General features: G+C 36.4%; 1 protein-coding gene across 1 annotated transcript in view; it reads left to right on the forward strand.

The window, feature by feature from the left end:
- LOC133058533 (UDP-glucuronosyltransferase 2C1-like) overlaps positions 1 to 19,353 on the forward strand; it is a 31,532-nt gene extending 12,179 nt beyond the window's left edge. Inside the window, exons 4-6 of the mRNA XM_061145236.1 lie at positions 6,709 to 6,796; positions 7,987 to 8,206; positions 18,893 to 19,353. Of these exons, the coding sequence (XP_061001219.1) occupies positions 6,709 to 6,796; positions 7,987 to 8,206; positions 18,893 to 19,172 (588 nt within the window). The 3' untranslated portion in view covers positions 19,173 to 19,353. The remainder of the gene's footprint in view (positions 1 to 6,708; positions 6,797 to 7,986; positions 8,207 to 18,892) is intronic.
- Positions 19,354 to 23,859: the final 4,506 nt, after the last annotated feature.

Genomic DNA, 23,859 nt, shown 5'->3' on the forward strand with positions numbered 1-23,859 from the left:
TTCTGCTGCTTTCAGATGGAATGTCTTGTAAATATCAATGAAGTCTATTTGATCTAATGTATTATTTAACGCTTGTTTCCTTATTGATTTTCTGTCTGGATGATCTGCTCATTGGTGTAAGTGCCTCACTATTATTGTATTACTGTTGAATTCTCTTTTTATAAAAGGCTGTTAGCACTTGTCTCCTATTTTGGGTGCATATACATTTACAACTACTATTACTTCTTCTTACACTTATCCTTTGATTATTATGCAGTGCCCTTTATTTTCTATTGTAACAGTCCTTGAAGTAAAGTCTATTTTGTGTGATACAAGTATCACTACTTCAATTTTCTTTCACTTTCTGTTTGTATGGAATATCTTTTTCCATCTCCTCACTTTCAGTCAGTATGTGTCCCTAGGTCTAAAGTAAGTCTCTTGTAGATAGCATATATATAAATGTGGTTTTCTTTATCAATTATCAGTTTATGTCTTTTGGTTAGAGCTTTTAATCTATTTATATATTATCGATGTGTATGTTCCTGTTGCCATTTTCTTAATTGTTTGGGGTTTGTTTCCATAGGTCTTTTTCTTCCCTTGTTTTTTGCCCCCCTCTTCTCTTGTGGTTGAATGACTGCCTTTTGTGTTGTGCTTGGATTGCTTTTTCTTTTTTATATGTGTATCTATTGTAGATTTTGCTTTGCATTTCCCATAAGGTTTTGATACAGCATCTATCTATCTGTCTATCTGGTTGTTTTAAGTTGCTCATCTTTTAATTTCAAAAATACATTTCCAGTATCTGTAATCTCCACTTGTCACCATTGCTGGTTTTGACATCATATTTGTGTGTGGATGTTATCCTGTCTTTACTGTATGTTTGCCTTTTGTATGCTTAGTCACTCAGTCATGTCCAGCTCTTTGCTAACCCATGGACTGTAGCCCATCAGGCTCCTCTGTCCATAGGGATTCTCCAGGCAAGAAGAAAACAATAAAGAGAATAAAATGAAGTAGGAAGTAAGTAAAATACTGATAAAGGGGGAAAATTAAAGAACCAAAAAAAAAAAAAAATCTGGAGCTAAAAAATTACAATAACTGAAATGAAAAATTCACATCATGGGTTCCAGATCAGACATGACTATGCAGAAGTATCAGCAAACTTGAAGAAAGGATCATCAAAGCTATCAAATTGGAGGAACAGAAAGAAAAAATAAATGTAGAAAAATGAACCCTAAGGCACTTGTGGGACACTTCCTTTTGAATAATCATAGAGACTGTAGGACTTCTCAAAAAAGAGAAATGGACAGAAAGGATATTAAAGAAATAATGGCATGAAATATTCCAGATTTAATGAGATACTTCATGAATATGCAAGTTTAAGAAGCTTAGAGAACTTGAAGTAGGATAAAATCAAAAAGATCTATAGAAAGACATATTAAACTCAAGCTGTTGAAAGCCAAAGACAATGAAAAATTACTGAAAGGAGCTGCTGCTGCTGCTAAGTCACTTCAGTCGGGTCCAACTCTGTGCGACCCCTTAGACGGCAGCCCACCAGCCTCCGCCTTCCCTGGGATTCTCCAGGCAAGAACACTGGAGACTGAAAGGAGCTAGACAGAAATAATTCATCACATAAAAGATATCTTCACTAAGATGATCAGCAAATTTCTCATCAGAAATTCTGAAAGCCAGAAGGCAGTAGATTGATAAATTCTAAGTGCTGAAAGAAAAAAAAAGTTAATTGACAATTTCGTCAGACAAAATTTCCTTCAAAGATGAGGTAGAAATTAAGACGTTAACAGAAAAACAAAAGCTGAGGTACATCATTACCATTAGACTTTGCCTATAAAAACAATACAAAAGGGACTCTTTTTGGATGAAATGAAAAGCTGCTAGATATTAAAGCAAACCACATGGAGACATAAATGGCTTCAGTAAAGGTAAGATCAAAAGTAATTTTAAAAGCTGATTTCATTCTAAATTTGGTTGTAACTCCAATTTATTTTATTTTCTCAATTAAAATAAAATACATAAAGCAATTACAATTTATGCAATTAAGAACACTGATTAAATATGCAATTTATGACATCAATTACAGAAAGAGTTGAATGGAGATATTACAGAGCAGAGTTTTTGTATGCTTTGATGTTAACAAGAAATACATCAAAGAATAAGTTCCAAGAAAAATTAAAAATAGGTTTTAAATAAATGAAAACACGAGAGATTAAAGCAAGAGACTCAGAGGAAGAAGGGATCAGAGGGAACTTTATACCTGTCTGTGCCTACGTTTAAAATGAAGAAAGATCTAAAATCAATAATCTAGTATTATACCTTAAAGAAATATAAAATGAAGGCAAACTACACCCAGAGCTTGTAGAAGGAAACAAATAATGAAGATTAGAGCAAAGATTAAAAGAAGATAAAAAAATAGAAAATCAGTAAACCCAAAAGCTAGTTGATTGAAATATTATCAAAATATTAGCTAAGCTGGCAAAAAGAAAAAAAAAAAAAAGAATAGATACAAATAAAGTCAGAAATGAACCTACAGAGATTACTAATGGTGTCATACATATAAAAAGGATTACAGGAAACTAGGACTGAAGTATAGCCAAAACAGCAGAGTAGGAAGATGCTAAGTTCACTTCTTCCCTCTGGCATACCAAAACAGCAAAAATTTATAGAGCAACTATTAATGAGAAAAACCAGAAGACTAGCAGAAAAGACCTTGATGCCCACATACAAAGGAAGAAAATTGGACTCTCACCTTATAACATATACAAAAAATCAACTCAAAATCTATCAGGGACTTAAACTTTGAAGTAAAAATATAACATTTTTACAAGAAAATCCTGAGAGAAAACTTCATCACAGTGGATTTTGCTATGATTTATTTCATAGGTAAGACAACAAATGCAAAAGCAGAAAGAATATATATAAATTAGACTTCTTCAAATGAAGACCCTTGTGCATCAAAACACACTATCAAGAAAGTGAGATAAAACGTACAGATTGTGAGAAAATCTTTTCAAATTATGTATCTGGTAAGGAATTAATGTGCACAATACATAAAAAAAACTGCTACAGCTCAACAAGAACAACAACAACAAAACCTAAATGAAAAATGGAAAAGTACTTGAATAGATTTCTTCACAGAATATACAAATGGTCAAAAAACATATGAAAAGAAGCTCAAGATTCATCATTATAGAAATGAAAATCAAAAGCATGTAAAATTAACACTTCATTTAATAGGATATCTATTATCAGAAAAAGAAGGGGAAAAAAGGAAAATAACATGTTGGTGAGAATGCAGAGAAATAAGAATTGGTGGACTGCTACTAGGAGTTAAAATGCTGCATCTGCTGTGAAAAACATTTTTATGGTTTCTTGGAAAGTTAAACATAGGATCATATGAACTAGACATTCTGTCTTGGCTATATATTGAAAGGAATTGAAATCAGTGATTAAAACACATATTTGTACATTAATAGGCATAATAACTTAATGACTCAGATAATCATGATGTTGTGATCACTCATCTAAAGCCAGACATCTTGGAGCACGAAGTCAAGTGACCCTTAAGAAACATCACAATGAACAAAGCTAGTGCAGGTGATGGAATTCCAGCTGACCTATTTTTAATCCTAAAATATGATGCTGTTAAAGTGCTGCACTCAATATGCCAGCAAATGTGGTAAACTCATCACTGGACACAAGAATGGAAAAGGTCAGTTTTCATTCCAATCCCAAAGAAAAGCAGTGCCAAAGAAGCTACCACACAATTGCACTCATTTCACATGATAGCAAGGTCATGCTCAAAATCTCCAAGATAGGCTTAAACAGTATATAAACCAAGAACTTCCAGATGTTCAAGCTGGATTTAGAAAAGGAAGAGGAACCAGAGATCAAAATGACAACATCCATTGGACCTTAGAAAAAGCAAAATAATTCCAGAAAAACATCTACTTCTGCTTTATCGAGTATGCTAAAAGCTTTGTGTGGATTACAACAAACTTGGAAAACTCTTCAAGAGATGGGAATACCAGACCATTTTATCTGCCTCCTGTGAAACCTGTATGCAAGTCAAGAGGCAACTGTTAGAACCACGCCTGGACCAATGGACTGATTCAAAATTGGGAAAGGAGTACGTCAAGGCTATATATTGTCACCCTGCTTATTTAAATTATACACAGAGTACATCATGTGAAACGCTGGGCTGGAAGAAGCACAAGCTGAAATCAAGACTACTGGGAGAAATATCAATAACCTCAGATATACAGATGACAGCACCTTTATGGCAGAGGGCAAAGAGGAACTAAAGAGCCTCTTGATGAAGGTGAAAGAGGATAGTGAAAAAGCTGGCTTAAAACTCAACATTCCAAAAACTATGGTCATGGCATCCAGTCCCGTTGCTTCATGGCAAACAGACTGGGAAAAAATGGAAACAGTGACAGACCTTATTTTCTTGGGCTCCAAAATCACTGCTGATATTGACCGCAGCCATGAAATTAAAAGATTCCTGCTTCTTGGAGGAAAAGCTATAACAAACAAAGACAGCATATTAAAAAGAAGAGACATTACTTTGCCAACAAAGGTCCCTATAGTCAAAACTATGGTGTTTCCAGGGGTCATGTATGGATGTCAGAGTTGGACCATAAAGAAAGCTGAGCATTGAAGAACTGATGCTTTGGAACTGTGGTGTTGGAGAAGATGCTTAAGAGTCCCTTGGACTGCAAGGAGATCAAACCAGTCAATCCTAAAGGAAATCAGTCCTGAATATTCATTGTAAGGATGATACTGAAGCTGACATTCCAATATCTTGGCCATCTGATGTGAAGAGCTGACTCATTAGAAAAGACCCTGATGCTGGAAAAGATTGAAGGCAGGATGAGACGGGGGAAACAGAGAATGCATATTAGTTTTAGCAAGCTCTGGGAGATGGTGAAGGACAGAAAGCATGGTATGATGCAATCCATGTGGTTGCAAGGAGTCGGACACAACTGAGTGACTGAACAAGTCAGAGCCACAATTTTCAGGTCAGAAAAAAGATGGATAAAGAATTTGCTTTATTTTGTTTTTTATTTTTTGGAGGGTTAATAGTTTTTATTTATTTTTAGTTCTGTTTTAGTACAGTTACTTTATAATGTTGTATTAGTTTCTACTATACAGCAAAGTGAATCAGCTATATGTATACATATATCACTTTTTGGTGGATTTCCTCCACATATAGATCACCCCAGAGCCTTGAGTAGAGTTCTCTATACTTTACATCAGGTTCTTATTAGTTACCTACTTTAAACATAGTATCAGTTGTGTATATATGTCGATCCCGATTTCCCATTTCATCCCATCTGCCTTCCCCCTTGGTATCCATACATCTGTTCTCTACACCTATTCCTCTATTTGTGCTTTGCAATTTATTTACCTATATATATATATATATGTATACATATGTGTATAAAAAGAAATATTATTCAACCTTAAAAAGAAAGGAAGTTATGGTATGTTGAAACAAGTGTGAACCCTGAAATAAAATAATGCTAAATCCGAAGAACACAAATGCTATATGATTTATGTATACAAATAACGTATGATTCCACTTGTACCTGTTACCTGTGTGTGTGTGTGTTAATCGCTCAGTCATGCCCGACTCTTTGTGACCCCATGGTCTGTAGCCTACCAGGCCCCTCTGTCCATGAGATTTCCTAGGCAAGGATACTGAGATACAAGGATACAAGGGTTGTCATTTCCTTCTCCAGGGGATCTTCCCAACCCAGGGATCGAACCTGGGTCTCCTGCACTGCAGGCAGATTCTTTTACCGACGGAGCTACAAGGGAAGCCCACCTGTTACCTAGCATAATCCAATTTTATAGAGATGGAAAGTAGGGCAGACATTATCAGGGGATAAGGAATGAGAGCTATAGGGAGTTATTTAGTGATACAGAGTTGATGTTATAGATGATGAAAATATTTGAGGTAAATGTAGAGCTGATTGGACTTCCCTGGTGGCTTAGTTGGTAAATAATCCACGTGCAATATGGGAGACCTGGGTCCTATCCAATGGGTCAGGAAAATCCCCTGGAGGAAGGCATGGCAACCCACTCTAGTAATCTTACCTGGAGACTCCCCATGGACAGAGGAGCCTGGCAGGCTGCAGTCCATCGGGTCACAAAGAGTCGGACACGACTGTGTGACTGGATGCCATGCCATATAGCTGATAGTTACACAACGTTGTAAATGTGTTAATGTCACCAAACTCTAGACTTACAATATTTTCAAATGATAAATATAATTATGAATATTTTACTTTATAAGTCTATGTTACTGGTAAGTATGTAAAAAAAATAAGTTCAAAAGAGGTAAATAAACATCCCTCCCCTTTGCCTCTGAAATCTTTGTCTCAAAAATCCCCTTTACCAGAGTGCCCTACTAACACCAGTATGTAGTTCTTTCAGATGCAGATTGTCGTTTTTCTTCATCTACATCTTCATCATTTTTCTTCATCGGGTTAAGTTAGAATTAACCTGAAGATGAAAGGCTATTGATTAGAATTATTGCAAGCCTTTGAAAACATGGTTGTAGTGTTAATGGTTTTTAAACACTTATTACCTAGTCACTTGGAGACTCAGTTTGCTTGTGTATTGCCTGGAGGCATCAAATCTGATTAATCACAGGTTGACTTCTGACAGGATGTGATTCTAAAAATTTTCTAATAAAGACATTCATCTTAATAGGTTCTGTGGAGATACACAGGAAAGAAACCAGAAACACTAGGAGCCAATACCCAGCTATATAAATGGATTCCACAGAATGATCTTCTAGGTAAGACCAAAGAGAAGAAAGATAAACAGAGCTGAATGAAGTATAATCTGAATGATTACTCAATAACAGATATCCTACAAATTTATATTTAAAATAAGAAAAAAGAAACTTTAATGTGTTCTTCACATTTCTTCAGGAGTTTGTGTTAAAAAGGATTATTCATGACACTTTTTAAAGACTAAGGCACACTTTATTCAAGACCATCATGATAAGTAGAGTTAGTAGTGCAATGGACTTTTAGAATAAGACAGAGAGTCTGGACACAACTCTGTATGCAGAAGGGAAAAGTGGAGAATTTTTCACAAAAGAACATAGTGGAAGTTCATTGGATGGAAAATTACAGAGTTCAACTGACCTAGTAGAATGCTTGCTAACATTGGGTAATGCAGAGATAGTGGAGCCACAACATCAAATTCTAGTTGAGAAGAGTTCAGAGGAACCTGACTAGACCCTGGTCAAGGATCTTTGTCAAACTCTAACATAAATATCAAGTTTATAACTCTTGCATTTATGATATAATCTCTCCTTCCTCAGGATCAATGTCAGAGAAAGTACTTTTAGATCAGGCTCTCATTAACTTTTGCATAGAATATTGTAACACACTCCTGATGTTTTTCATCCATTTTTTCCTACCTCTCTTCTCTACAGGAAAAAAAAAAAATCTGGCAAGCCATTTCACCTATATTTCATGTAAAATATAAATGGCTGCATATTAGTATAAAGTCAAGTGCAAATCCTATTTTCTTAAACAGAGTACATAATGAACTTGATGTAACCTATCTTTCTAGCCTTTTATGCCCACATTCTCATATTGAAATCCTGCACATCTCACCTCCCTTTTCCTATCTTCAAAAATATTTGGTTTCTACAGTCCCTCCCTTCGTTTTTATTGGTATATTCTTCCTGCAATAATTTGTCAAATGGCAAGTACTATCCATCATATATTTTGCAGGAAACTTCTTAGTTGTCGGTGGAATGACTTAATTGCTGGAATCACAAGTTATACTTAGCTCGGAGTAATTAATTGCTGCTTTCTTCAGAGCCTATAAGAATTTATGTGTGTTCTCATGGCACAGAATTATATAGAAGATGTTACCTAATAGAATTTGGCTTATGTAGGTGTCATGATTTTCAGTTTCTGACACTCTTACAATTTAGAATAATATTTTTTTTTTTTTTTTAATTTTTAGGACATCCCAAAACCAGAGCTTTTATCACTCACTGTGGAACCAACGGGATCTATGAAGCTATTTATCATGGGGTCCCTATGGTTGGAATTCCTATGTTTGGTGACCAGCATGATAACGTTGTTCGTATGAAAGCCAAAGGGGCAGCTGTTGAAGTAGACTTGCACAGAATGACAAGTGCAGATCTGCTTAGAGCTTTGAAAGCAGTTATTAACAACCCTTCGTGAGTAGAGAATATATACTTTTTTAAGAAGTCTCTTGTTTTTTGAAGGAATAATCAGCTTTATACAATTATAAATTGATAACTTTTACGTAATTAGCAGTGCATAGCTAATATCAAATAAGATTATTTTATACTTCCTAAATTTCGTGAAATTATTTTGTCACCTACAACTACTGAGTGATAGATTACAACCTCAAAGAAATACTACATTTATTTAAAGAAAATTATCTATTGTTAAAAAGATATAAGCTCCTTAATTAACAATAGTACTTTTTATTTCTTAAAAATTGCAGATATTATCACTATAAAGAATTTAGGAAATATAACAAAATCATAAAAACATAACCATTCAGCTTTCCTCATGTAGTTATAACCATCAACAGTTTAGAAACCTCTGCTATTTGCTTGTGCTAACTTATAAATAGAAAGTAATAGAAAGATATTTTTAAAAATAGTTATATTTGTTAATTTAAAATATTTACATTGGTATATTTTAAATTAAAACTAGAGAAAGAGAATGAAGCAAAATTGAGATATCCAAATGGAGGCAGAGACGACCCTAGCCTCCTTGTTCCCTGGCAGAAAATAACAATTAGACACTATCTATGAACAAAATCATCTCTGGGAATGCTCTAAAGTCCATGTATGAAATTTAAGCAACACAGTAGAACAACAACCAAAAAAAAAAAAAGAAAAACAAAACCTGAGATAAATCACACAAGAACAAAATGATGACAGCTTTATTTTACCAGAATCATCCTAAAGCCAGTCTTGCTCAACACCAAGAGAGAACTCTCAGCTAGAAAGAATTCCTTGGTAGAAAAAGAAGAATGGATTGAGTGACCAATTTCTAAGGCCTTCTGGGACACAGAAATAGAAAAATAAATTCTAAATTTGTATGAAGCCTCAAGAGATCTCAAACAGCCAAAGCAGTCCCAAGAAATAATTGGGAGGCATTGGAGGCATCCCACTTCTTATTTCAAACTGTACTACAAAACTATAGTAATTTTAAACAGATGATATTGTCATAAAAATAGACATACAGATGAATGGACAGGATTGAGAGCCCTGAAACAAACCCTCATATATAAAGCTGAATAATATTTTTCAAAAAGTGAAGAATAAACAATAGGAAAAGTGTTATCCCTTCAATAAGTAGTACTAGGGAAACTGGATAATTATATGCAGGAGAATGAAATTTGGAGCTGTATATTACATTACTTACAAAAGTTGACTAGAAACGGACTAAAGATTTAAACATAAGACCTAAAACCATAGAACTCCTATGATCAAACAGGAGGAAAAGTTTCTTGACAAGGGTATTTGCAACAAAATTTGGGATATGACACCAACAATACAAAGAACCAATGCAAAGCAAAAGGTGGGTCTATATCAAGCTCAAAAGCTTCTGCACAGCAAAAGAAATGACCTACAAAATGAAAGGCAACATACAAAATTGGAGAACATTTTGAAAATAACACATCTGATAAGAAACTAACATACAAAAGATATAAGTAACTCATATTACTCAATAACAAAATTTTTTTAAAAAATGAATGGACTTACTGAATAGATATTAGCCCATAAAAGATGTATAAATGGCCAACAGGTACATGAAAATGAGCTTGACATTACTAAGCATCATGAAATGCAAATCAAAATCCCACCTCACACCTATTAGAATTGTTGTTGATGTTATTTAGTCACTAAGTTATGGCCGACTCTGTGACCCCATTGACTATAGCATGCCAGGCTACGCTGTCCTCAACTCTCTCCTGGAGTTTGCTCAAATACATGTCCATTGAGGCAGTGATGCTATCTAACCATCTCATCCTCCACAGCCCAATTTTTTTTTTTTTCCCTTGAGTCTGACTCAGCATCAGGTTCTTTTGCGGTGAGTCAACTCTTCTCATCAGGTGGCCAAAGTATTGGAGCTTCAGCTTTAGCATCAGTCTTTCCATGAAATTCAGGGTTGATTTCCTTTAGGATTGGCTGGTTTGATCTTGCTGTCCAAGGGACTCTCAAGATACTTCTCCAGTGCCAGAATTAGAAAGCATCAATTCTTTGATGCTCAGCCTTCTTTATGGTCCAACTCTCATATCTATACATGACTGCTGGAAAAACCATAGCTTTGACTATAGGGACCTTTGTCAGCAAAGTAATGTCTCTGCTTTTTAATATGTTGTCTGTGTTTATCATAGTTTTTCTTCCAAAGAGCAAGAGCCTTTTAATTTCATGACTGTGGTTGCTCTCCAGAGTGATTTTGGAACCCAAGAAAATAAAGTCTGTCACTGTTTCCATTGTTTCCCCATCTATTTGCCACAAAGTGATGGGACAGGATACCATATTCTTAGTGTTTTTCAATGTTGAGTTTCAAGCCAGCTTTTTCACTCTCTTTCACCTTCATCAAGAGGCTCTTTAGTTCCTCCTTGCTTTCTTTCATAAGGGCAGTGTCATCTGCATATCTGAGGCTCTTGCTATTTCTCCTGGCAATCTTGATTCCACCTTTAACTTCATCGAGCCTGGCATTTCTCATGATGTACTCCTTTCCTAATTTGGAACCAGTCCAATGTACCATGTTTGCTTCTTACTGTTGCTTCTTAACTTGCACACAGGTGGTTCTTGACCTGTAAGGTGGTCTGGTATTCCCATCTCTTGAAGAATTTTCCACACTTTGTTGCAATCCATGAAGTACAGGCTTTAGCGTAGCCAATGAAGCAGAAGTAGATGTTTTTCTGGAACTCTTTTGCTTTTTCTAGAATCCAATGGATGTTGACATTTTGATCTCTGGTTCCTCTGCCTTTTCTAAATCCAGTTTAAATAACTGAAAGTTCTTGTTCATGTAGTAGTGCAGCCGAGCTTGGAGAATTTTGAGCATTACTTTGCTAGCATGTAAAATGAGTGCAATTGTGCAGTAGTTTGAACATTCTTTGCCAGTGCCTTTCTTTTGGATTGGAATGAAAGCTGACCTTTTTGAGTCCTGTGGCAACTGCTGACTTTTCCAAATTTGCTGGCATATTGAGTGCAGCACTTTAACAGCATCATCTTTTGGGTTTTGAAATAGCTCAACTGGAATTTCATCACCTCCACTAGCTTTGTTCATAGTGATGCTTCCTAAGGTCCACTTGACTTCACACTCCAAGATTTCTGGCTCTAGGTGAGTGATCACACATGGAGTAGGCAATGGCAACCCACTCTAGTATTCTTGCTTGAAAAATCTTCCCCTGGAGTAGGAAATGGCAACCACTCCATTACTCTTGCTTAGTGAATCCCATGTACAGAGGAGCCTGGACTACTTTAGTCTGTGAAGTTGCAATGAGCAGGAACAACTGAGCATACAAGCATGAAATAATATTCATACATGACTATTAGAAAATCATAGCTTTGACTATATGGACCATTGTCAGCACAGCGCTATCTCTGCTTCTTAATATGCTTTTTAGGTTTATCAGAGCGTTCCTTCCAAGGAGCAAGTGTCTTTTAACTCCATGGCTGCAATCACTGTCTGCAGTGATTTTGTGGCCCAGAAAATAAAATGTATCACTGCTTTCACTTTTCGCCCTTCTATTTGCCATGGAGTGATGGGACCAGATGCCACGGTCTTAGTTTTTTGTATGTTGAGTTTTAAGCCAGCTTAGAACTTTCAGAAAGGCTATCATCAAAAGACAAGGTCTAAGAGGTATTGGTGAGGATGTAGAAAAAGAACTCCAGTGCACTCCAGATGGGAATGAAAATTGGTCCAGCCACTTGGAAAACAGTATGGAAGCTTGTCAAAATATCAACAAAAACAACAAAATGACTTATTATCCAGCAATCTCACTGCTGGATATATAACCAAAGGAAATGAAAATAGAATATGGAAGAGATATCTTCACCCCAGTGCTAATTGCTGTATTATTCACAAAAACCAAAATATGAATAAAACTTAAGTGTCTGTCAATGAATGAATAGGTTGAGAAGATGTGGTATAGGTATATAAAGGAGTATTATTTAGCAAAGAAGACAAAGGAAATACTGCCATTTGTGAAAACATGGAATTGTGCTGAGGGAAGTAATTCAGAGAGTGAATGACAGACATTAGTTAAGATTACTTATATGTATAACCTAAAAGTTCAAACTCATAGAAGCAGAGAGTAGAGTGGTGTTTTCCAGGGCTTAGGAGTTGGGAGAGTGGAAAGACAAGCTTTGAGTAATAGGGATCAGGCTTTGAGTAATAAAATAAATAAGTTCTGGGGAACTTTGTACAGCATGGTGGTTAGCTGTGATCATAAACAAATAAATAAATTCACAGTAGTGAAGGATTACATTTGTTATGTAATTATATTTCATATAAATCAAATATATCTTTGGAAAAAAGAAACTAATTAAAAGATTTGCCAGGGTTGAATATATGTCTCTATAGATCAGATAAATTCTTACTAGAAATTTTGTATAGATCTATAAATGAGCATTGACATGAGAGATTAAAATTGTCTCTTAGACATTTTAATTTTTAAAATATTGAATGATTTTTCACTATGATGTCACTTAACTTCATATCAGTGTCTCTCGTTTTTGTTTAACTTATTTTCAATTGGGGGGTAACTGATTTACAATGTTATATTCTTTTATATCATGCAACAGCATTTTGTTGCTGTTAAGTAGCTCAGTCATGTCCTACTCCTTGCGACCCCATGGACTACAACAGGAGTCAGCTTCAGCATCTGTCCGTCCAATGAATGTTCAGGACTGATTTCCTTTAGGATGGACTGGTTTGATCTCCTTGCCGTCTGAGGGACTCTCAAGAGTCTTTTCCAACACCACAGTTCAAAGGCATCAATTCTTCAGCACTCACCTTTCTTTTTTTTTTCTTTTTTCTTTTTCTTTTTATTATTATTATTTTTTTTTTTTCCAGTGGGTTTTGTCATACATTGATATGAATCAGCCATGGATTTACATGTATTCCCAATCCCGATCCCCCCCCCACCTCCCTCTCCACCCTTTCTTTATAGTCCAACTCTCACATCCATACATGACTACTGGGAAAACCATATTTTTGACTAGACGGACTTTTGTGAGCAAAGTAATTTCTCTGCTTTTTAATATGCTGTCTGGGTGAGTTATAGGTTTTCTTCCAAGGAGCAGGCGTCTTTTAACACCATGGCTTCAGTCACCATCTGCAGTGATTTTGAGCCCCCAAAATAAAGTCTCTCATTGTTTCCCCATCTACTTGTCATGAAGTGATTGGTCCGATGCCATGATCTTAGTATACTGAATGCTGTGTTTTAAGCCAATTTTTTCACTCTCCTCTTTCACTATCATCAAGAGGCTCTTTAGTTCTTTGCTTTCTGTCATGAGGGTGGTGTCATCTTTGTATCTGAGCTTATTGATATTTCTCCCAGCAATCTTAATTCCAGATTGTGCTTCATCCAGCCTGACATCTCCCATGATGTACTCTAAATGAAAGTTAAATAAACAGGGTGACGATATACAGCCTTGACGTACTCATTTCCCAATTTGGAACCTGCGCGTTATTCCATGTCCAGTTCTAACTGTTGTTTCTTGACCTGCATACAGATATCTCAGGAGGCAGGTCTGAGGTATAATATCCCATCAGATATAATATCCTACAGATATAATATCCCATGTGTTGAAGAATCTTCCACAGTTTGTTGTAATCCACCTGGTCAAATGCTTGTGGTGTAGTCAATAAAGAAGTAGACATTTATTTGGAACTCTCTTGCTTTTTCGATGATCCAATGGATGTTGGCATTTTGATCTCTGCTTCCTCTGTCTTTTCTAAATCCAGCTTGAACATCTGGATGTTATTAGTTTGTGTAGTGTTGAAACAGAGCTTGGAGAATTTTGAGCATTACTTTGCTAGCATGTGAGATGAGTGCAATTGTGAGGTAGTTTGAACATTCTTTGGCATTGCCTTTCTTTGCGATTGGAGTGAAAATTGACCTTTTTCAGTCCTGTGGCCAATGATGAGCTTTCCAAATTTGGTGGCATATTAAGTGCAAAACTTCAATAGTATCATCTTTTGTGCTGTGCTTCATCCTTCAGCCATGTCTGACTCTTTGTGACCCCATGGATTGTAGCCCACCAGGATTGCCAGGATTAGACATACCTTAGTTGGAATTTCATGATATCCACTAGCTTTGTTCATAGTGATGCTTTCTAAGGCCCTTTTGACTGCACACTGCAGGATGTCTGGCTCTAGGTGAGTGACCACACCATTGTGGTTGTCTGGGTCATGATCTTTTTTGTATGTTCCCCAAAATCACTGCAGACGGTGACTGCAGCCATGAAATTAAAAGACACTTGTTCCTTCAAAGAAAAGCTATGACCAACCTAGACAGCATATCAAAAAAACAGAGACATTACTTTTCCAACAAAGGTCCATCTTGTCAAAGCTATGGTTTTTCCAATAGTCATGGATGTGAGAGCTGGACCATCAAGAAAGCTGAGCACTGAAGAACTGATGCTTTTGAACTGTGGTGTTGGAGAAGACTCTTGACAGCCCCTTGGACTGCAAGGAGATCCACCCAGTCCATCCTAAAGGAAATAAATCCTGAATATCTATTGGAAGGACTAATGTTGAAGTTGAAACCCCAATCCAATGCAAAGAACTGACTCATTGGAAAAGATCCTGATGCTGAGCAAGATGGAAGGTGGGAGGAGAAGTGAATGACAGAGGGTGAGATGGTTCGATGGCATCACCAACTTGATGGACAGGAGTTTGAGCAAGCTCTGGAGATTGGTGATCGACAGGGAACCTGGTGTGCTGCAGTCCATGAGCAAAGAGTCAGACATGAGTGAGCAACTGAAATGAACTGAACTCTTTATATTCTTGCCACCTCTTCTTAATATCTTCTGCTTCTCTTAGGTCCATACCATTTCTGTCCTTTATTGTGCTCATCTTTTCTTGAAATATTTCCTTTGTATCTCTAGTTTTCTTGAAATCTCAAATCTTTCCCTTTCTATTGCTTTCCTCTATTTCTTTGCATTGACCACATAGGAAGGCTATCTTATCTTTCCTTGCTATTCTTTGAAACTCTGCATTGAGATGGATATTTGTTTCCTTTTCTCCTTTGCATTTTGCTTCTCTTCTTTTCTCAGCTATTTGTAAGGCTTTCTCAGACAACCATTTTCCCTTCTACAGTTATTTTTCTTGGGGTTGGTTTTGATCACGGCCTCCTGTACAATGTTATAAACCTCTGTCCATAGTTCTTCATGCACTCTGTCTATCTGATCTAATCCCTTGAATTCATTTGCCACTTCCACTGTATAATTGTAAGGAATTTGATTTAGGTCATATCTGAATGGTCTGCTGTTTTTCCCTCCTTATTTAATGTAAATCTGAATTTGGCAATAAGGAGTTAATGATCACAGTCAGCTCCTGGTCTTGTTTTTGCTGATTGTATAGAGTTTCTTCATCCTCAACTTCAAATAATATAATCAATCCGATTTTGGGATTGACTATCTCTACACATTGACCACGTATAGAGTCATTTCTTGTGTTGTTGGAGGAGGGTGGTGTTTGCTACGACCAGTGCATGTTCTTGACAAAACTCTGTTAGCCTTTGCCATGCTTCATTTTGTACCCCAAGGCCAAAATTATCTGTTACTCTAGGTGTTTCTTCTTCCTATTTTTGCATTCTAGTCCCCTATGATGAAAAGGACATCTTTCTTTGGTGTTAGTCCTAGAAAGTCTTGTAGGTTTTCATAGAGCTGTTCAACTTCAGTTTCTTCAGCATTAGTAGCTGGTGCAAAGATTTGGATTGCTGTGATATCAAATGGTTTGCTTTGGAAATGAATAAAGGTCATTCTGTCATTTTTGCAATTGCTTCCAAGTACTGCATTTTGGATTCTTTTGCTGATTGTGAGGGCTACTCCATTTCTTCTAAGGGATTCTTGCCCATAGTATTAGATGCAATGGTCATCTGAACTAAATTTGCACATTCTGGTCCATTTTAGTTCACTGATTCCTAAAATGTTGATGTTCACTCTTGCCTTCTCCTGTTTGACCACTTCCAATTTGCCTTGATTCATGGACCTAACATTCCAGGTTCCTATGCAATATTGCTCTTTATAGCATCTGATTTTACTTTCACCACCAGAGGCATCCAAAAATGGGTGTCATTTCTGCTTTGGGTCAGACTCTTCATTCCTTGTGGGACTATTTCTCTGCTCTTCTCCAGGAACATTTTGGACACCTACTGACATGGAGGGTGCATCTTTTGGTGTCATATCTTTTTGCCTTTTCATACTGTTTATGAGATTCTCAAGGCAAAATGCTGCAGTGGTTTGCCATCCCCTTCTCCAGTACAATAATGTGAATCCCCCATAAGTATATATATATATATATATATATAATCCCCTCCTTCTTGAGCCTTCCTCCGACCTCCACCCCATCCCACCATTTTGTGTTTTGTGGCAATCTCTTGGGTATATTCAAGTCTTTTCAGCCCCATGGACTGCAGCCTGCTAGGCTCCTCTGTTGATAGGGCTTTCCAGGGAATAATACTGGCATGGATTGCCATTCCCTTCTTCAGAGGATCTCACTGACCCAGGGATTGAATGTGCATCTCCTGCTCTCCTGAATTGGCAGGGAGATTCTTTAGCACTGAGCCACCTAGGAAGCCCCGAAGTACTAGGCTGAGCTCTCTGTGTTATACGGCAAATTCTACTGGCTATCTACTCTACACATGATAGTATAGAAAAGTCAGTGCTACTTTCTCCCTTTGTCCAACTGTGTCCCGTCCCTTGCTGTGTACACAAGCCTGTCCTCTACAGCTGCATTTCTATTCCTACCTTACAAATGGGGTTATAAGTGCTTTTGTTTTCCTAGGTTACGATATTAATATATGATATTTGTTTTTCTCCTTGTGACTCACTTCACTCTGTAAAACAGGCTGTGGGTTCCATCAGTGTCTCGTAAACATCACATCTTAGATTTCTTTGCTATATTATCAGTACAATGCTATCAAAGCTTACAATGTAAACATCTTGCCCATGACCACAATTTCCAATATCATTGAGCATTAATTTCATATTTATATGGATTTGATGAACCAATTTGTGTTTCAATAGAGTATTTTATTGACTTTTTATCTGATAAATATTTTCTTTCTGTATCTGTCTTGGAATTTCTGCTGCTATTGTTTGTTTTCCTGAGATGTATTCAGAAGTACTTATTCCTTAAATTCTTGTGTATTAAAAAAGGCCTGCTTTGGTTGTTTAAACTAAAGGGCAACAGGGCTTTGTTTACTTTTTTCTGGTTTACAGTTCCCGCCCTCAAAACTTTTTGCATGCTTTCCCATGATTTTCTACTATTTAATGTTCTGTATTCTTTATCAGTGATGATTGCACTTTGGTGTGGGTGAATAACCTCCCTCCTTCACAAACCCAAGGAAATCTTGCTTCTAAGTCAGCCATTCAAAGCCTTCAACCAAAACCCTGGTGTGGTCTTCTGTTCCTTGACAGAAGTTAGAAGGGTTAGTATTCTAGGTATCGGCATCCTTCCATCTCACCACTGCAGGTACAGCCCTCTGTTGTTGTAGTACAGGTGTTCAGTCGTGTTTACTCTTTGTGACTTGTGTCTACTCTTTGTGTCTACTCTTTGCATGAAATGCAGCACGCCAGGCCTCCCTGTTCCTCACCATCTCCCAGAGTTTGCCGAAGATCATGCTCATTTTCAGTGATGCCATCCAACTGTCTCATCCTCTGATGCCTTCTTCTCTTTCTTCCCTCAATATTTCCCAGCACTGTGGACTTTCCCAATGAGTTGTCTATTCTCATCAGATGACTAAAATACTGGAGTTTCAGCTTCAGCATCAGTCCTTCCAGTGAATATTCAGGGTTGATCTCCCTTAAGATTGACTGGTTTGATCTCCTTGCTGTCCAACGGACTTTCAGGAGTCTTTTCCAGAACCACAGTTGAAGGCATCAGTTATTTGGCAATCTGACTTCTTTATGGTTCAACTCTCAAAATGGTATGGGACCACTAGGAAAACCATATCCTTGACTATTCAGACCTTTGTTGTCAGAGTAATGTTTCAGCTTTTCAACACACAGCCCTCTTTAGCCTGAGGCAAAAATGCCAGCATCTATTCAGTCTCAGGCCCTATTTCTTGCCTAGAGGATCACATGAAGCTTTCTTGCTTTCATCTGAAATGTCAGGACTATGAAGATCACAGACTGAAATCATTTCCTGTTACTGCTGATGTCTCATTAATACTGACACTCCAGACCAAACCTGGGGAAGAGTGAAGGGGTGAGGAAAGGGTTCCTTTTTCATTGACCTTCCCCTCCATGCTGCTTCCTACACTATCATGTTCCCAATACCACACTCAGCAAGTTAGACCAAAATTCTGTATTCTCAAGCTACATATACTATTAATCCATTCCTATTTCTGTACTTTAAGAATGCTATTTTCAATTGAAAATTATTTTCTCTCCTACCTCCAATAATTGCTGAGACTCTAAAGCATCCAAGAGATTCCAGCCAGTGGACCGTCATATCTAGAAATATCTCAAGAGGAAACAAAATCTCATATGCTTTTCATATTCTTGGTGATATAAATTATGACACAACTGATCATATAATTAATTATGCAATATACTTTTATAATATATAACTGTTTCAGGTATATCATGTCCTTAACAAACTTTACAGGTTGTTATTTATATATTCAATTTTAGCTATAAAGAGAACGCTATGAAGTTATCAAGAATTCACCATGATCAGCCTGTGAAACCCCTGGACCGAGCAGTCTTCTGGATTGAGTTTGTCATGCGCCACAAAGGAGCCAAGCACCTTCGCCCAGCCTTCCATGACCTCACCTGGTACCAGCATCACTCTTTGGATGTGATTGGCTTCCTGCTAGCTTGTGTGGCAACTGCTGCATTCCTGGTCACTAAATGTTGCCTGTTTTGTTGCTGGAAGTTTGGTAAGACCATAAAGAAGAAAAAGAGAGAGTAGTTTTCTTCTGCCTTATTTTTTTATTTTTTTTAAACAGTTGGGCTAGAAACCTTGACAGAGTCCAACTGAATAATCCAGCCACTGATATGAAAAGATTTCTCTCCTTTTCTTCTGGGTTCTTGTCCAATCTTCAACTTATCAAGACAAAAATCAAAGACTCACTCCAGAAATAAGCCACATGATTCAGTATTCATGTTTAAAGTAATCTATTCTTTAAAAAGATATGATAAATGAATAAACACATGGAAATTGTTACCATTAAAGACTTAGTGCTTTCCTTTATTCATTGCTTTTAGTTCAACCAGTTGAGATGCTGGTGAGGCCTCAGGAATATAATAATTAATTCTATTTCCATATTGATCAGGATGAATATTTATTAAATATCTAACATAATTTTGGGTTCAATACTCAATAATTATTTCATGTTCTCTAAAAGAACTATACAAAAACTAATGCAGAACACACTCTAGCCAGAGCTTCTTTGCCAGTCAGGAATATCAGAAGCCTGATAGAATTTCTACTTTGCTGTAAATCACATTTTACACTGTCAATTTCCTTCCATATCACACATTAGACTTTGTGCCCCTTGGAATACAAAACACTGTTTTTTTGTTTTTCAAAGGCTATCCTTCATTTGGATATTAATAATGATAGTACTTCATTTGTATTGTAAGACTCCTTGGCTTCAGAGAACTAGCTAATTATTGTACATTTTCATGGTTATTGGTACGATGGAGCAAAGTAAATGACTGGAATTTAATGCCCACTCTTTTAAACTAACTTAAGTACAATAAGGCTGTATATTGTCATTCTGCTTATTTAACTATATGCAGAGTGCATCATCTGAAATGATGGCCTGGATGAATCACAAGCAGGAATCAAGATTGCCACAGAAATATCAACCTCAGGTGATACCAGATGATACCCCTCTAATGACAGAAAGTAATAAGGAACTAAAGGGCCTTCTGATGAGGGTAAAAGAGGGAAAAGCTGGCTTAAAGCTGAGCATTAAAAAAAAAAAAAAAGAAAGAAAGAAAGAAAATCATGGCATCTGGTTCCATCATTTCATGGCAAATAGAAGGAGGAAAAGTGGAAACTGCTTTCTTGTCCTCCAAAACCACTGAGGATGGTGACTGTAGCCATGAAATTAAAAGACGCTTGCTCCTCAGAAGAAAAGCTATGACAAACCTAGACAGTGTGTTAAAAAACAGAGATACCACTTTACAGACAAAGCTCCATGTACTCAAATTTATCCCTTTTCCTGTATATTTGTGAGAGTTGGACCATAAAGAAAGCCCAGCAGTGAAGAATTGATGCCTTAAAATTGTAGTGCTGGAGAAGACTCTTGAGGGTCCCTTGGACTGCAAAGAGATGAAACCAGTCAATACTAAAGGAAATCAACTGTGACTATTCACTGGAAGGACTAATGCTGCCTATGAATCTCCAATACTTTGGCCACCTGATGAGAAGAGCTGATTCATTGGGGAAGACCCTACTTTTGAGAAAGATGGAGGGCAAAAGAAGAAGGAAGTGGCAGAGGATGAGACAGTTAGATAGCATCACTGACTCATGGACATAAATTTGAGAAAACTCTGGGAGATAATGAGGGCTTCCCTAGTGGCTTACTGGTAAAGAATCTGCCTACCAATGCAGAAGGCACTCATTTGATCCCTGGCCCAGGAAGATCCCCCAGAGGAAGAAATGGCAACCCAGTCCAGTATTCTTGCCTGGGAAATCCAATAGACAGAGGAGCCTGACAGGATACAGTTCAGGGGATCGCAAAGAGTTGGACATGACTTAGCAACTAAACAACAACTGGGAGATAGTGAAGGACAGAAGAGACTGGTGTGCTGCGGTCCATGGTGTCACACAGAGTCAGATGCCAACAACTACATAAAAAATTTACTTAATTGAATCCTACATTAATTGTACTTACAATATAAATATTTGCAAAGAAGAAAAAAAAACTAGAGTTGCACTGCAGATACTTTGGACAGAAAGTGCACTTCTCATAAAAGCTGTTTTCTTTGGGGATGATTTCTTCTTCAGAAATTCAGGAGTTAATCCATTTCTTTCTTTTACTTTGTCTCAATATTTCTCCTGATCCTCTCATGAGCCGTACTGTGACTACTATACTAAGCACAAGCACCTAGACGTCTTACTAACTAGCTTCTGCCTAAAATATGCAGCAAATATGAAGACATAAATTGAATTTTAATAAAAATAAACATGTCTCTAAAAAGAGAATATTCTTTTTCCTTTCTCCTCTAATCCTATAGGTGAATATCGGGAGTTCTAGCCATGATTTTGTCTTGAAATTCCACCAAATTCTCCATTTAAAAAAAAAAGAAAGAAAACAAAACTCTTCCTTTCTTTTTTAAAAGTCTGTCTCCAATATGCTTGCCAATAATTTGCCCTTAATGTCAAAAAAGTTATTCAGTCTAACTCAGATGATGTTATGTGTTAACCAAGTTCAGTAAATGATTCACCATAAACTTTGACATCTATAAATCAAGTTAAATAGACCTAAAATAACTAAATACAAATGCAAGTCTATCAAATATAAAAAACAGAACAAATATAACACTATCAGAATAAACATAAATGATTTGGGCAATTATCTGTCTTTTACAGATATGAGAACAAGGTAATCATAATTTACTATTAGTTGGGGAATTAACTGTAAAGAAATATAGGAGTTGAAAATATATTTTCTCAATTTTATGAGGTTTTGTATAATTAAATAATTATATTATTTTAAGGAATAGAACTTAAAAATGCAAGCAGTGATGTTACTGGTTTAAAGATATAATGCATGTAATTAAAGCAATAATACACCATAAACCTAAATCATATATTAGCAATATGATAATGTCCTTTCTTATAATAGTCTTTAAATCATAGTTTAATCTTTGGTCATTTTATGCCAAACTCAAGATATATCTTCACTTTTTATCAATATGCAATGATGTTAACATAAAGGAGTTTAAGTAACTCAGGATTTAGATACCTTATTTCTGAGTTTCCTGAGTTTATTTAAAATGATTACTCTGACAACTAAATGCATATATTCTATCTTGTAGAGACCAAAGCTTTTCTTAAACCATAATATTTACCTATTTGTATCATCTATATATCATTATGGGGCTTCCCAGGTGGTGTCAGTGGTTAATAACCTGCCTGCCAATGCAGGAGTCATAAAAGACATGGGTGTGATCCCTGGGACAGGAAGATTCCCTAGACGAGGGCCTGGCAATCCACTGCAGTATTCTTGCCTGGAGAATCCCATGGACTGGGGAGCCTGGCTGGCTACAGTCCATAAGGGTGCAAAGACTCAGATATAACTGAAGAGACTTAGCACATCTATACATGATTAAAATCATTTTATTAAAAATCTTATAATAATTTTAGGTATGCAAAGGCTAAACCATTGTTACATGTTACATTTTTCCAGTTTAAGTGCTAATAAACATTGCTTTTGGAGTTTGATGACCTCTGGCTCTCATAGTTGAAATAACTTGTTTAAAATATCTTTTAAACTACTTAACAATTCATATGTGATTATATTATGAAATCCTGCTCAAGTTTTTCTGGATCATGATAATCTAAAATACTAGTAGGTAGATGCAAGTTTTTTTTGTTCATGTGTGTACATTCATATATATATGAACACAGAGTCAGGTTTTATATGTTATAAACAAAATATTATTCATGCAGTGTTATGCTTTGATTATTAAATTTACTTGCCTTTATGACAAGGGAAGTATTTGTTTCTATTATGTTCTATATATTTTACCAAAGATAATAAGTCACCTGCCTACTGAAATCTAACATATTGCCTAAATTAATGGGAGTATTAATGGTAATATTCTAAATGGTAATAGAGTTGGGATTTAGAAGGATCTGCTGCCTATGGAGCAGAAAACATAAGTTCTGCAGTGTACATGAATTTCTACCTACCATTTTCTGCTTTTCAATTTAATTTTTTCCCAGGTTCTTTGCCTCTGAATCTCATTCCAGCTCTACCATGGTTCAATATTCTTGCTCTAAACTTTGCCATATAGACTGAGATTCTAATTCTCATTGTCAGTTACTACAACTCAATTTCTTTCCAAAAAAATAGTCCTGCATATATTTAGATGTAATTCCCTCATATATGATATCTACAATCCATATGACACCATGAAATTCAAACATCTGCCTTTCACAGTTAATGCAATATTCAGATGTAAACCATTATTCTTCACGGAGGGAAGCCACCCCAGTCGTATAAGAGCCCTCCATAATGATGCACATCTCAGCAAGAATCAACAAGTCTTCCCATCCATAGTGAAAAGTTTAATTCCATGTGTATAATATTTCATAAAAAAGGTTATTTCTACAAGCTATCTATAGTGGTTGAGAAATTTTGTTTTAGGAGCTATAAATACTTCCATTTCCTCAGTACTCAACAAAATATAAAATCTGTTTAAATCTGAACTCATAATGACAGATAGTGAAGAGGACATAAAGAGCCTCTTGATGAAGGTGGAAGAGTGAAAAAGGCAGCTTAAAACTCAATATTCAAAAAATCTAGGATCATGGCATCCAGTCCCAACACTTCATGGTAAATAGATGGGGAAAAAGTGGAAACAGTGACATATTTCATTTTCTTGGGCTGGAAAATCACTGCAGACCATGACTGCAG

Source organism: Dama dama, chromosome 6 (assembly GCF_033118175.1).
Source record: "Dama dama isolate Ldn47 chromosome 6, ASM3311817v1, whole genome shotgun sequence".
NCBI classification, from domain to species: Eukaryota; Metazoa; Chordata; class Mammalia; order Artiodactyla; family Cervidae; genus Dama; species Dama dama.